This window comes from Vigna radiata, chromosome 6 (genome assembly GCF_000741045.1).
Source record: "Vigna radiata var. radiata cultivar VC1973A chromosome 6, Vradiata_ver6, whole genome shotgun sequence".
NCBI classification, from domain to species: domain Eukaryota; kingdom Viridiplantae; phylum Streptophyta; class Magnoliopsida; order Fabales; family Fabaceae; genus Vigna; species Vigna radiata.
In genome coordinates, this window is record NC_028356.1 from 559,037 (window position 1) to 574,036 (window position 15,000).

At 28.6% G+C, this 15,000-nt stretch overlaps 1 protein-coding gene across 10 annotated transcripts; it reads right to left on the minus strand.

The window, feature by feature from the left end:
- Positions 1 to 232: 232 nt before the first annotated feature.
- LOC106764739 (disease resistance protein At4g27190) lies at positions 233 to 13,814 on the minus strand. Of its 10 annotated transcripts, none has more exons than XM_014649096.2 (14): positions 13,641 to 13,814; positions 13,421 to 13,543; positions 12,502 to 12,679; positions 10,437 to 10,510; positions 10,272 to 10,329; positions 6,386 to 9,160; positions 4,652 to 5,383; positions 3,100 to 4,077; positions 2,545 to 2,657; positions 2,187 to 2,324; positions 1,657 to 1,941; positions 1,445 to 1,525; positions 951 to 1,254; positions 233 to 822 (listed from the first exon to the last, which is right to left on the minus strand). In XM_014649096.2, exons 6-14 carry the CDS (start codon positions 9,126 to 9,128, stop codon positions 359 to 361), a joined length of 5,838 nt encoding a protein of 1,945 aa, XP_014504582.1. In that variant the 5' UTR covers positions 9,129 to 9,160; positions 10,272 to 10,329; positions 10,437 to 10,510; positions 12,502 to 12,679; positions 13,421 to 13,543; positions 13,641 to 13,814; the 3' UTR covers positions 233 to 358. The 10 variants fall into 10 exon arrangements, with proteins under 10 accessions (XP_014504582.1, XP_022637491.1, XP_022637492.1 ...); XM_022781770.1 differs by having other exon boundaries at positions 12,570 to 12,679; positions 13,421 to 13,501; positions 13,583 to 13,814; XM_022781771.1 differs by having other exon boundaries at positions 10,272 to 10,332; positions 12,570 to 12,679; positions 13,421 to 13,501; positions 13,583 to 13,814.
- Positions 13,815 to 15,000: the final 1,186 nt, after the last annotated feature.

The following is a 15,000-nucleotide window of genomic DNA, read 5'->3' on the forward strand; positions in this document are numbered from 1 at the left end:
TAAATATCTTCTCTAGGTACCATCTTAGCAGTTTTGGAGCTATGGAAAACCTTGAAGACCGAATGGAGAAAAAATGGAAACGATACAAGACAAGCAATTGAAAGTACTAGATCCACCTTACTAAAATAGTTGTTATCATTGAATACTGCAAAACATAATAATGATGAAATATTGTACAAATATTGATTTATTGTATTTCTTAAATATTCAGAAACTTAAACAACTTCTCGTCGAAAATAAAAGTAAATTCTGAAACTATAACACTCATTCTTAAAAGAATTGCATATAATGCCAAATCTAATTCAAAGGAGTAACATAAAACAGATAAAACCAAAGTGTTTTGGCTTGAAATCTCAAATCACAGAAAGTCAAAACATTTTGCTTGGGCATTAAGAAAGTCATTAAGACTCCTAAGTTCTTTCTTTATGTTGTCTAGTTCCCAAGTTAAATGATCATGTCTCTTAAGAAGCTCATTGATTCGCACCTTTGCATGGTCCAACTTAGGATCCCTTCCCAAAACACGTTGACGCATTTGATCAACCCAAGACCTCTCAAATCCAAGTTGAACAGCTTCATCACATAGTTTAAGGAATTCCTTTTCTCTATGAGGATTAATACTACCAACACTTTCACTTCGAAGGAACAACAACATATCTACCAATGTTTTCAACATCCAAGCTCGAAAGCGATCAGTGAACTTCTCACACGCATTCCAAAGATGAGGATATGCTTCTATCGCCTCCACTAGCAGAGAAATTTGTGAATCATTGAGATCAACAAACTGCTTATACTTTTCCAATCTTGTACGAGTATCTGTAGAAGCTGTAAAAAGTTTGAGGAGTAGGTGATATATATATATATATATATATATATATATATATATATATATATATATATATATATATATATATATATATAAGATGGAAAGGAGACAAGAAAAGAGAAATAACCTGAAGTAACCACAACGTCATTATTGGAAACAATCCTTACTCCCTCTGTTTTATCCAACAAGTTCACCCGTTCTTGGATTTTGATATTTGTATGTGGTGCTATTTCTGTCTTGTCTTCATTCAACTCATTATCTTGTTTAACAATCTGGGAATCTTGTGAAAGTATATTTGCACCACTTGAGTTGTGAATTGTAACACCACTAACCAAGCTAATGTTATCTCCACCAATTGGCAAGGTTTTAATTGTAACTCCCTCTATTGCAGGCCCACCTCTCCTTCTTTCTCTTCCTATTTCCTCAATATTCTATTCATCACGAATGGAAAAGTAATGTTTGTGTATATTTAAAGTTAAAACTTTTAAAAACATTTGTTTCATAATGTATATCATGTGTTGGTACCACAATAATTTGACCAACTTTAGCGGTTACCATATTTACAAGTAAAAGTATTTTATGCAAAGGAGTTACCATACATGTTTGAGACGAACTTCTTACCTCTGAAACAAAAGTTGGTATTGCAGGTTTATCTGATGTCGTAGTTTTTCCCAAGTTGTCTGTCTCTATTTCATCAGTACGCTTTACAACACCAAAGGTTATGTTGATTGATTAGTAAGTCAAGTTTCGTTTTGTGCTTGTTTAAATTTCTTCCATCATGTAGCATATTAATGTATCATTTTTTAGAAGATTAAAAGAAAATATGTAAATACCTGAGTCATGTTTGGAGAAGAAATGACTGGAAAGTTTTGATCCATAGCTTGTGGGTCTGATGCCATTTCATTTTTTCTGTCTATTTTTTGGAACTCTTCTATTTCCGGTGCTTGTGTTTTGGTTTCAATTTTGTTATGTTGACCTACCATTTCAACTCTGCTCTCCAACATAGATTGATTGTTATCATTGACTTGTGAAGAAAATGGTTTAATTTGAGATGTAGATTGATCTTCGCGGTTCATTTGGAGGGGAGAAGTGTTTTTTGGCGTAGGATCCCAATCCTGCTGAAACAATTGATCGTAAAAAGTTAGGACTACTTTTTGTGATTGATAGCCTCTGGAATAATTTATTTCCTTGAGTTGTTGTAGTATATATATATATATATATATATATATATATATATATATATATATATATATATATATATATATATATATATATATATATATATATATATATCAACCATTCAGTTTTTGTAAATTATTTGGAAAAATGAGAATATTTATTTAGTTTGTGTAACGTTACTTACCTGAGACATTTTGATGGTACTTTGAGTTTGTCCAAGTGGACTTTGTTGGTCTGTGAAGTATGAAGCAGTCGTTGCAGGAGCCACTTCCTTTGAACCATAATCTTTCTCAGTGACATTCTTATCTAATTTTTCATTGATCTAATCAAGGATAAAGTATGTATATAGAAAAGGAGCATTCCAAGAAATCAGTTCTTTTAGAATAATAATAGCTATAAATGAAAAGACTGTTTTTCAAATAATGAATTGAGTCTCAGGAAAATTTGTCGAATTTTAGTGAAGCAATTAGTGGTGTATACTAAAGTTTAATTATGATATTGAATTTCACTTGGTTAACTTGAATAGGTTGGCTGGTTCTGACCTGTGAAGAAGGCAACTCAGTAGAATTGTTGTTTGTAGAAACTTCATCTAATTTCTTTATTTCATACATCAGTGACGAAATCTCCAAACGAATTGTTTCAGACATTCCCAAACCTATAGTTCAAGTGTATAGTTAAGGACTTCGTTTAACAATGAAACAAAGCAAACACAGAAATCAACGCAACCTCAACATTCCATAAATCATCATTATATTGTCACAACTAAAGAAATTAAATGGAAAAGAAAATAACATGCAGAAAATTATAAATACTAGTGATTATTGTTATACAAGTGTTTGGGTTTAAATTTGAATGGAATAGGTAATTTGTTCATATTTTATTTAGCTGGAACAAAGAAACATGAATTATTCGGTACTTGAGGGTAGTTATTTGAAATGATGTCATACTCTATAGAAAAATTAAAAATGTTAGCTAAAGATTTCAAAATTCACAACTACATTTGAACACATTTAGCGAAATCACAATGAGTCATTTATATATAAAGTATCATCGTAACATGTAATGTTTGCAACAATATATCCATGCATAGTATTTACCTTCCAAAGGATAATTTTGTTGGAGCTCCTGAGGAGTAATTGTTGAAGTCAAAGAGAGTTTTGGACAATTGCGGATAATGCGATGCTTCACATTTGAAAATATACTCTCTTGCTGAAAATTTGAAAGATCCATAAATATTATAAGTTTAAGTTGTGGAAGTTCAACTTTGGTCTTTACTGTCTCATCGTATTCGCATGCAATAAACTCTTGTAGTTCAGTGGCTTCCTTTATGATTAGAATCCTCAAGTTGGAAAGAGCATTGGATGCAATTACAGAGGTGAAACATTTCAACTTATGGCATCGTTCAATAACCAATGAGTCTAGTTTCGGGAAGCATGGCTGTGCAAAAAGGCTTTTATCCTCCAAATCCTCTTCAATAATCTGTCTTAATTCCTTGCATTCACTTACTTGTAGATAATTTAACTCTGGTAGGGATCTCAACATAGACTGAGGAAATATTACTTCCAATTTTTCACATTCTTCTATTATTAATGAGTTGAGATGTTGAAGGGTAAATGAGTTGTTGGTAGCCACCCAAATATGAGTCATTTCATGTAGATAACTCAACTTTAAAAATTCTAACTTTAAACTGACTTGTTGTCCCATCATCCAATCTCCATTGTTGGCATTGCTCATGCGTAGAGTTTGCTGAGTGGAAAAATGGTTCTGAATATTCACTGTGCCCCCAACAAAAGGCATTATGAATATATCTTGCAATGAGTCACATCTCGAAATTTTTACCCATTTCAAACTTGAGAACATTGAAAGATTACTTTCAAACTCATGCTCATCTTCAACCATGTTTTTATTTCTTTTCACTCTTTCAGGACTTACTATATGCTTCAAACCATCACAGTTAGATATATCCAATTCTTCCAATGAAGTTAAGGTCTTAGCTACAGATGTAGTAAATAATGAGTCCAACATTAGACAATACTTTATACTAAGAAGTGCAAGGCTAGACAGAGAAAACGATCCTGAAAAAAAAAATTATAAATAACAAAAATGTTATTCAATTAGGACTTCCATTCTTATTTTCAATACATCGATCTCCATGGACTAAAACCACAAACCAAAACATCAAATAATCAGCTGAAAATGATGAAAAATAATTATCCCATACAATATTATTATGCCTACTTCACATTTTCACCATCTTTTTTCTTTTAATAATTTCAGATTTAATTACTTTTTTAATCTCTATATTTACACAAACTTCATCTTAATTTTAGTTCCTATCTCTAACATTTTTTCATATGTAAAGATACTATTTGTGATTTATTTTATTCCTAAGATTATATATATATATATATATATATATATATATATATATATATATATATATATATATTCTTCTTAGATATTGCATTTTGTACTTTTTGAATATATTCACCTTAATAAAAATATTTTCACAATATGATTTTTTCTTAAAAACGAATTAGATATTTATGCATAAGGTGTGGGTTTCCATATAAGATGCTTATAAATTTGATTGTATTTGAAAAAGAAAATAAGATGCTTATTATAATGTAATATGGGAAAGGTACGTACCTGAGATATTGTTCACAGTAGATACTGATGGAATTGAAATGCTTTCAGGAGAAACTTTGACTTGGTTAGATTCAAAATGCTGACACTCATCTTCCTCAACAATTATTTGTTGTAGCATATTGCAATTTTCAATCTCAAGCTTTTTCAATTGAGGTAGGCCTCCTATGATATTGGCTGAGAATACATGTTTTAATTCTCCGCATTCATCTAACATCACTTCTTCAAGATTTTGGAAAATTCTAGATTGCACGGAATGTCTACTTGTAAATTGATCTTCACTTTTTTTTGTTTTGTCATCATATGTTATTATATGCTTCAATATGTCACAATTGTATATGTGTAATATTTTCAACTCCGTCAATCCTTGAGCAACATACGTGAAGAGATATGTTAATTGTGGACAATTGTCTATATATACCTTCTCTAATTTTTCAAAACACTCGTTGACAGGTGTTGCGAATATATCTTGCAACGAGACACACTCCCGAATAAATATACTTTTCAAATTTGAGAACATTGAAAGATCATTTTCAAATTCATGTTCATCTTCAACCATGTTTTTATTTCTTTTCACTCTTGCAGGAGGTACTATATGCTTCAAACCATGACAGTTAGATATTTTCAATTTTTCCAATGAAGTCAAGGTTTTAGCTACAGATATTGTAAACAATGACTCCAACATTGAACATGAAGATATCTTAAGAAGTGCAAGGCTAGACAGAAAAAACGATCCTGAAAAAACAATATTATGAATACCAAAAATGTTATTAGTCAATTAAAAGTTCCATTCTTATTTTGAATACAATGATCTTCAGGAACTAAAATCACAAACCCAAACATCGAATAATCAGTTAGTCATAACGATGATGAAACCACTTCGCATTTTCACCGTCCTCTTTCTTTTAATAATTTCATATTTAATTACTTTTTTAATCTTTATTTACAAAAATTCCATCTTAATTTTACTTCCTATATTCTAATATACTATATTTTAATAACCTATGCATTTACTTGTGTATAGATTTATATATTAGATTATATTATGACTTATTTTGAGAGTTTTAAGGAAATAATGACTTCAAAAAATTAAATGGTTTCAAAAGTCAAATTAAGTAATTTATTTTTAATGCGGTATTATTTTGTATTCTGTTTTAGCATAAACTTCCTTCTCTCCACGTAGGAATCCTTTTAACTTAATAATGAGAGTAAATAACGTTAACTATACCCTTTTAATATATTATACTGATATTTTTAAGTTTTCTCCCATTATCCTCATAATATACTCTTTCAAAATTCTACACAGATCTTCAAGTAAAAAGCTTTTTTAATAACATGCATCCTACACTTACTTTTTTTACTAAAATTTTATATTATGATAAAATATTAATTTATTGGAGGGTAAGGGAGGAGTAGAAAAGAATCTAAAATTTCAGTTTTTCAAAATATTATAATTATATATCTAACAAAGAGAATAGTTATGAAACTAATATAAGAATATAAACATAATTTTAAAAAATTTAAGAATAAGAGAAATGATTGTTATTGTGAATTTTTTTTGACAATAACTTAAAGGTTCCTTTTTCATTTTTCAAATTAACTTTTCCTAAAAGCTAAGTAGGTATTTCCGTAAGTGTGGGTTTCGATCTAGTTTTATTTAATTCTCTCACCAAAAAAATTATTGAATTTGAAGAAAAGAATAAGATTGTTATGAGATATGTAATATGGAAAAGGTACCTGAGCTACTCTGCACATCTTCCTCTACAATTTCATTTGTTTCTTCATGGTGTGCTGGTGGTGGAAGAACTTCCTCAATTATTTGTTCTAACATATGGCAATATTTAATCTCAAGCATTTTCAATTGAGATAGGTCTCCTGAAATACTGGTTGAGAATACATGTTTTAATTCTCTACAATGATATATCCTCACTTCTTGAAGATTCTGGAAAATTTTGGATTGCATCGAATGCCCATTTCTGAATTGATCTTCACTTTTCTTTGTTTTGTCATTCGTTGGAACAATGATATTCGTGAAGAGACATGTTAATTGATGGCAATCTTCTATATACATGTTCTCTAATTTCTCAAAACACCCATTGGCAGGTAGACAACCATGCCATAAAGTTTTTAGATTATTCATGCTCATGATCCTCATCAAACGTAACTTGGAGAAAATATTTCCCATCTTACTCAAATGATTGCTAGTGTCAACCAAACACACTATTTCTTCACAATCACGTATCCTCAGTTCTTTCAACTCATTCATACCTTCTTCAATTTCAAATATATCAGGCATCATATTTTTTGCACCTCCCTCAATATTTCCTACATATAGCTCTCTTGCTTTTCCGGCCAAACCCTTAATAACCTCATTTGATATGTCAAAATAATTAATTCTTAAAGTTCTCTCATAAGAGCAAAACTCTAATTGCCATATATCATATCCTAATATAATTCCAAACCTTTGTAGTGTATGAGGGACACTAAACGAGTTAAAGAATTTAACGTTTTCTTCGTTGTTGTATCTCTGACCATTTTCAAGAATGTATAATTCTTCTAGAAATGGGATTCTTTTGATCTCTTCAAAAATATTGCTTTCAATGTCACAACTTATAAACTCTAACAACTTCAAGTTTGTAAGTGTTGTAACTGCAACATCAGTTTGCAAGTCAAGGAATGAAGAGCATGAACAACGATGAAACGAAAGACTTTGCAGTTTCTTCAAATCTCTCACAAATGAAATGTCTCTCAATGCAAAGTATTGAAGGACTAAACAACGAAGATTTGTTAATGATTTGAAAGACGTTGTTGACAATTGCAACCTATAGCCATTTTTATTGGTAATAATCAAAACTCTAAGTTTTCCCATTCTTTCAAAAATTCCATCGGATACTTCCAATTTTGTTTGTATACTTAAAAACTCAAGATTGGAACAATCCATACCATCTGGAAATTTCACACACCATAGATATCTTATTGAACCTTCCTCCAAACTTACATCCTTTTCCAATTCACACTTGATGATCTTATTTTCATTCTTTGCTATCCAATGGGCTACATCACGAACCAAATCATGCATTTTGACACGTTCATCACCCGCCTCCAACATTAAACAAGAACTTACAAGCTTAATTTTGGCTGCAGTCACTTCAGTCCTTGCCTCTTCATATATGTCAACTTCTCCAGCCACACCTAACCCTATTGCACATCTTATTAAACATTCCACTGAAATCTCATAATCTTCGGGAAATACAGAACATAGCAAGAAAAGTGATTTAGCTTCATCAGTATCTAGATTATCGTAGCTCAACTTTAAACACATATAGGGATCTTGCAAACCCCTACTAATATTGATCGGCTTAGAACTTCTCAATTTATTCAACGCAGAATGCCATATCGCCTCTTTTTTTCCCTTCAAACTACTAGCAACGGCTACAATGGCAACAGGCAATCCTTTACATTCTTTTGAAATTGATATTGCCAAATGCTGCATGTTTTCAGGAGTGTCTTTAGACATAAGTGCTTTGTTTTGGAAAAGAGTCCACGCTTCTTCATCAGTTAAGATTGGTAGATAAATCTTTTTTTGACAATCCATTAAAATACAAACATCTTCGGATCTAGTGGTAATGAGAATCTTGCAGCCTTTATGGTATTCAGAGGAGGAAATCCCTATGCGACCAAAGTCAAGTTTTTCCCACACATCATCTAGAATCATAAGAATTTTTTTTTCCTGCGTTAGTCTCATGCACAAGCGTTGGGATCTTTCCATTTCTTGATTTTCTGGAAATGTATAATGCAATGAACTTGCAATTTTTTCTTGAATCCTTGGAACTTCTACTGTACTAGACACAGGCACGAAAATAACTCTGTCAAAAAGATGCTCAACTTCTGCTATCTTTTTAACTTCCATTGCTAATGTGGTTTTACCACAACCCCCCATCCCATACAATCCAATCATGGCAACTCCATCATCTTTCACAGCTTCCATTAGTTGATCAAAAGCAAATTTTCTACTATCAAAATTCATAGATTTTTCTGTGAGAATATCAAAAGTGTTAGAAGGAATTGATGCAATGCGTTGAAGTTGTATATATTGTCTACCGTCTTGAATGATCTTTTGAAGGTCTGCTTTTTTAATTGCCAACTTTTTTCCTAAACGGTATCGCCAAATCCAATTTGGACAGAATTCAAAAAAACAACTCTTTTTGGCATTTGTCTCTCTGAGCAAACGATTCACATATTCTGAATCAATGTTTGCATTCTCCAACCATTTATCAATAACTTCAGTAGTCTTTAAGGTTTGTCTTCGTGCATGTATGACACGATCTTCTACACTCCTTATCATTTCGATCAAGTTGTCTTCTTCTTTTTCGAGCTCTTTAACAAAACTATTAAAGCAAAAGGAGTATTGTAATTGATTAGTAGCCCCACATGCTACGTCTTTTAAAACTCCAGATAAAAATCCATATAGAATGTCCATCTATTCACTTCACTGGATTCAACTTAAATAACCTGATAATACAAATACAAGATAAAATAAACAGAATGAGCATTGTACCCAATTAAGAACCAACTTTAGATTAAAGATTAATTTTTTTTTTCAAATTGTCCAAAAGCAATCTTATAGTAAAATTTTAAAAAAATTATAAATGAAAAAACGTTTTGTACTAGTTTATCTTCTTTTATTCTGACATGATTTCTTTTGCCGGCATGGAATTTTTTTAAAAATGTTTCCTCTCCTCCACGCAAAAATTCAAATTTATCTTCTAATTTTGGTTTTTAAGTTTTGAAGCAATTCTTTGAAGACTATACAAGTTAAGGTAATGAAATATAACCTAATTCAATAAAATAAGATTTATATAACCTAAAACTCAGATTTTATGTGGAAATTGAGGCTAGCATGGCTAACAAACTTTGAGTTGAATATGTTGTTGGTTTTAATTATTGAACCAAACCTATCTTGACAAATACTCTATGTGATGGAATGAGTCTTTATTTATTACAATCTTTTTCATAAATAATATCTTAACGATAGGATTAAAAAATAAAATATATTATTTATCCAAATATAAATACAGTTTATTTATAATTCATATCCTCAATTATTGATTAAAAATTATTATATATTAATTTAAACTTAATGACATATTTATAAAGTCATTACTTTCACTTATTAGTTTTTTTGAAATATCTTTTAAAGTAACTAATTTTAAATAAAAATAGGAAAATGATTATTAATATAGATCTAATGATATTATTATTGTATTTACACATTTATAAATTATCTAATAATAAAAAATGCTTCTAAAATATTAAAGTTTCAAATAAATGATATTATAAAAAAATTTAAAATTTGACCACGACCAAAAAATATCTTCAAGTTTCCTTTTCTTTAAAATTTAACTTTTACAATATATATATATATATATATATATATATATATATGTATATATATATATATATGTATATATATATATATATATATATATAATTATAAACATAAGAAAAAAAAGTTAAGGATATGTAAGCATATAATTTTAAAATTTAGATTTGATTTTCGTAACATACTTAAATTCAATATCAATTTCCATATTATGGAAATGAGAAAGCTGTAATCACGTACCTCTTTGTTTAGAATGTTGACGCTATATGTAATGTAAAATAATGGGTGATTTCAAAGTCTGCTACAAGAAACAGTATCATTGATTTAGAATATTGAATATATGAACTAAAGAAACTGGGATTTCAGCAAAAATATGAAACCTTAATTATATGAAACCTTAATTACCTCTTTATATCTGAATTATATATTTGTCGATATTGATATGTTTATGATCCAAATGTTGAGTAGTGTTTGAGTTGCTGCAGTGAAATGAAGAACAATTAGGACATCAACATGTGAAGGATATCATGCAAAGCAACCTTGTATTCGAACAAAAATGAAAATAGATCATTTTTTATTCTTTTTCAAAATGTTTCAGATTCTTTGAGTGCAAGGAAAAAAATTAAATTGAAAAAAAAAATCAAATTGATGTATTAAAAATGAAACAGTTACTGGAAATGGAGAAAGTGAAGAGTTGTGAGGATGAAGAAGATGAAGGGATAATAAAACATATTTTTTAAATTAAATAATTTATTACATGTTATGTTGACGTGAATTATCGATAGTCATGTTAAAGAAAACAATAATGTCGTTGATTATGAAAAAATAAATCATGAATTTTGAAAAAATAGATTAACTAGACTAAACTTTGAAAAAAAAAAGAAAATATGTTAGATAGATATAAAAATGTGTTGGGTACGAAGATATTGTATATATTATACATAATATCTGGTTTATTCATATAAAAAGATAAGTATTTTCTAGTACCAATACGATACTTAGTTATTGGATTCTCCACACGAACTTATCCCAAAAGATAGCAAACATTTTCATCGTTTTTTACCATGCGATAAATTTATTTATATTATCAAGACTATCACAAATGTCTTCATAAATCAATAATTATATTTATTCATAGCAAATAATATATATTTCATAAAGCTTAACATTAAATATGTGATAATTACTGTATGAACACACACTAAGGTCAAACGCGAAGGAAATGTGGAAGATCTGTTAGACCATCAACGAATCTTGACATCCGTAAAAGGATTTCAAGATCCATTAAAAATCCAACAAATCCCTCATATCCATCTTTCGCGATTTTTTTCATTTTTTTTATAGAAACGCAACACCAACCAACTTTTTGGAAACCGAAAAAAAGCGTCAAACTCCACAACACAAACTAGCACCACCACGAAACGAAGCACATTTGCTGAAATGGAGAAGATAGAAGGAAGCAAGTGGAACGGAACTGGAAAATGGGAAGAAAGGAATATGGTAGGGGAAGGAAAGATTTTTAAAAAAAAAAGAACAAAAAAAGTAAAATAGGTAAATGATAAAAATAAAAGGTAATTTTGTAATAAAAAGATTTGAGGTGTAAGAAGTAATTGGGATGGTGGAAGGAGTAACCTCTATGGTTTTAATGATGGAACCAGACCTATTTTGATAAATACTTTATGTGACGGAATGAGTCTTTATTTATTATAATCCTTTTTTTTTTTATAAACAATAATCTTAACGATGGGATTAAAAAATAAAATATACTGTTTTTCAAAATATAAATACAATTTATTTTTAATTAAAAAAATTTATTGGTTATTTTAAACTTAATCATATATTTATATTCATTTTATTATTTGTTTTGAAATATCTTTTAAAGTAACTAAGTTAATAAATTAGAAAATGATTTTTAATATAGATCTAATGTTATTATTATTTTATTTACACATTTATAAATTATCTAATAATGAGAAATGTTTATAAAATATTTAACATTTAAATAAATAATATTATAAAATTAAAATTTTGACCACGCCCAAAAAAACCTCTAAGGATATGCAAACATAATTGACAATTGTCAAAATGAATACTTATATTCTAGGATTATAAACTTATAGTTTTTTAATAATATCTATACTTTGTATAAGTACTGTGTTACTTTCTTGCTTGATGAAAAAAATATAGCTATAGATTTCATTATTCACGTTGTTTTTTAAAGAAAATATCTATTCATTTAAAGATAAGTAAATATATTTTTGAATTTCAATGTAGTAATATTTAATATGTACTAAAGAATTTTTAAGTTTCATTATATATAATATCTATTAAATAAAAAAATATAGCTAAGGAACTAATGTAATCTAATTGACTATGATAAAAACATAATATTAAGATTTGAATTCTCATTATATATTTAAATCTTAAGATAATTTGACTTTACAAAATGGATAAATTTGGGTAACCAAACCTTGAGCGGTGAGAAATGATGGAAGATTAAAACCATTGTTTTGAAGAAGAAAGGTGTTATCGTCCTACCATTGAGTCTGCTCCACCATGATCTTCCTTCCCTACGAACCTCATGGCCACCTATAGCCGCCATTAAACCTCATCATCTTCAGCTGCTTCCACAACCACAACCAAATTCTCTACATTCAAATATTAAACATTATTTCCAAAAGAAAATCAAGTGATCTCTACAAGGAACTTTAACAAGCTGTTCATGTTGATGTACTGTTTATCTTCTTCAATGCACTTTTAAACTCCTTTTTTTTTATCTGCTAACGTATATTCAATTATAAAGATGTAATAACTTAGACACTGATAAATCACTTTATTCAGTTATAAATGTTTGAGAAACTAGTAGTTAATAAACAAATTGATAAAGTAAAATAACAAAAAAAATATATATATAATTATATAAATTTTATTACATAAATAAAATTTATGTTTCTAAAGAAAGATATACTCTTACGTAGTTATAATTTTAGGTTTTTTAAATAATTAAATATTTTGGGACGTTTAATTATTGTTTAAAAACGTATTATCATACGAGACCTATAAAAAAATATTTGAGATTTTAAAGTAAGATTTATCACTAAAAAAATGAAAAAAATGAAAAGAAATATTAGATCCTACCAAATACGACATGAAAAAGTTAAAAAGAAATTAAAAAAATAATACAATGAAGTCTTAAACTAACTGTGCCAGCATGCTATTAGGAATCAGTGAATTATTAGCTTAATATTATTAAAAGCACCTACTAAACATAATTGCTAAAGTTAGGAATCAATCTATTGTTGGAATTTCTCTTAAGTGATGTGAGCAACAGAGAATATCTGATCGAAAAGAATTGGAAATAGAAAATGAGAAGAAATTGGTAAGCTGACCTCCTCTTCTTTCAAATACTGTGGTTGACAACTATAGAAGATTCCAGCAAGAGATGCAACAGAAGATAGAAGAGTTTTGCACTGCAACGAAGGAATGGCAGAAATTGATAAGAACAGGAAACCCTAAAATTGATGGAAATTAAAGCGATTATAGTTACATACCTTTGAGAGAGAAGAATGAATATGGAGATGAAGAAGGAAACGCAGAGGATAATCTTACTCATTCACTCACTTCGTCTTCGTCTTCGTCTTCGTCTTCGTCTTCGTCAACACTAATAATACTCATTATTGCTCTCTTTTTTTTTTCTTGCTTTTCATCCACAGCATAGCTGTCACGCACTCTACATACCTTCTTATAAATATATACAATTTTTTTTTAAATCCAATCTTTTTTACCACGTGTTTTTTGTTTTTTTTACCTATTCTGTTACACGCGATAAAGATTGTTGATTATTTATAAAAGATTGGTAACAAGAGTGTGATTAAATTCAATATCAATTTCCATAATTTCCTAAGTTTCTTATTTAGTTTTCCAAAAGCATTATTATTATTTTTTTAATAAGTCAATAAATTATAAAAACAATAATTATTTATTTTGAAGAGTGGTATTCCTATCAAGTATAGAGATGAAGAAGTGAACGCAGAAGATAATCTTACTCATCCACTCACTTCCTCTTTTTAGTGGAAATTATTGTCCTCTTTTTCTTTTCTTGCTTGTCCTCCACCGTCTTTTAATTGGAAATTGTTTTTTTTTTTTAATTTCAATCTTTTTCACTATGTTATTATTATTTTTTTACATATTATGTTACACGCTATGAAGATTGTTGATTATTTATAAAAGATTGCTAACAAGAATATGATTAAATTCAATATCTATTTCCATAGTTTCCAAAGTTTCTTATTTAGTTTTCCATGTATATTTGTTGTGCACATGAGAAATGGAAAAGAAAGGTTTGTGTATCTTTAAAGTTATAGCTGAAGTACTTACAATCTTGAAAAATAAATACTAATCTCTTTATTAGAATCCTTATCATTAGACTCGGCATAATATGTATTTCTTACCACTTTTACACATGGGAATATTATAATACCATCTTTTAAAAGTTTAATGTATTCATTTTTTATACTATATCATATTTGTATTTCTTTTTTAACAATTTTTTCTTCCTCTCCTAGTAGAATTTTGTTTTCTTAAAAATGAAGTAAATTATTCAAAGTTAATCATTTTTTTTTAAATAAATTATACTAATACTTCTTGAAGTTTTCACCAATTGCAATAACATTTTTTTTAAATCTGCACAAAATTTCTATTTATATACCTCTTAAATAGCTTTTTCACATGACTGGAATTATATTGACATTACTTATTCGAAATTTTAACGCCATAAAATTTATATAAATGATATATTTGTTGATATATTAATCCTTTTATAAAACTTTCTGCATTAAAATTGTGTAATGGGCGAAATAAAACTCCTAAATATTTTAATAATATATCATATACATTTTGATATATGGTGTTATTAATATGAAAGGTTTTAATATTAAATGAAATAACGGTATCCCAGACACTCATCCTT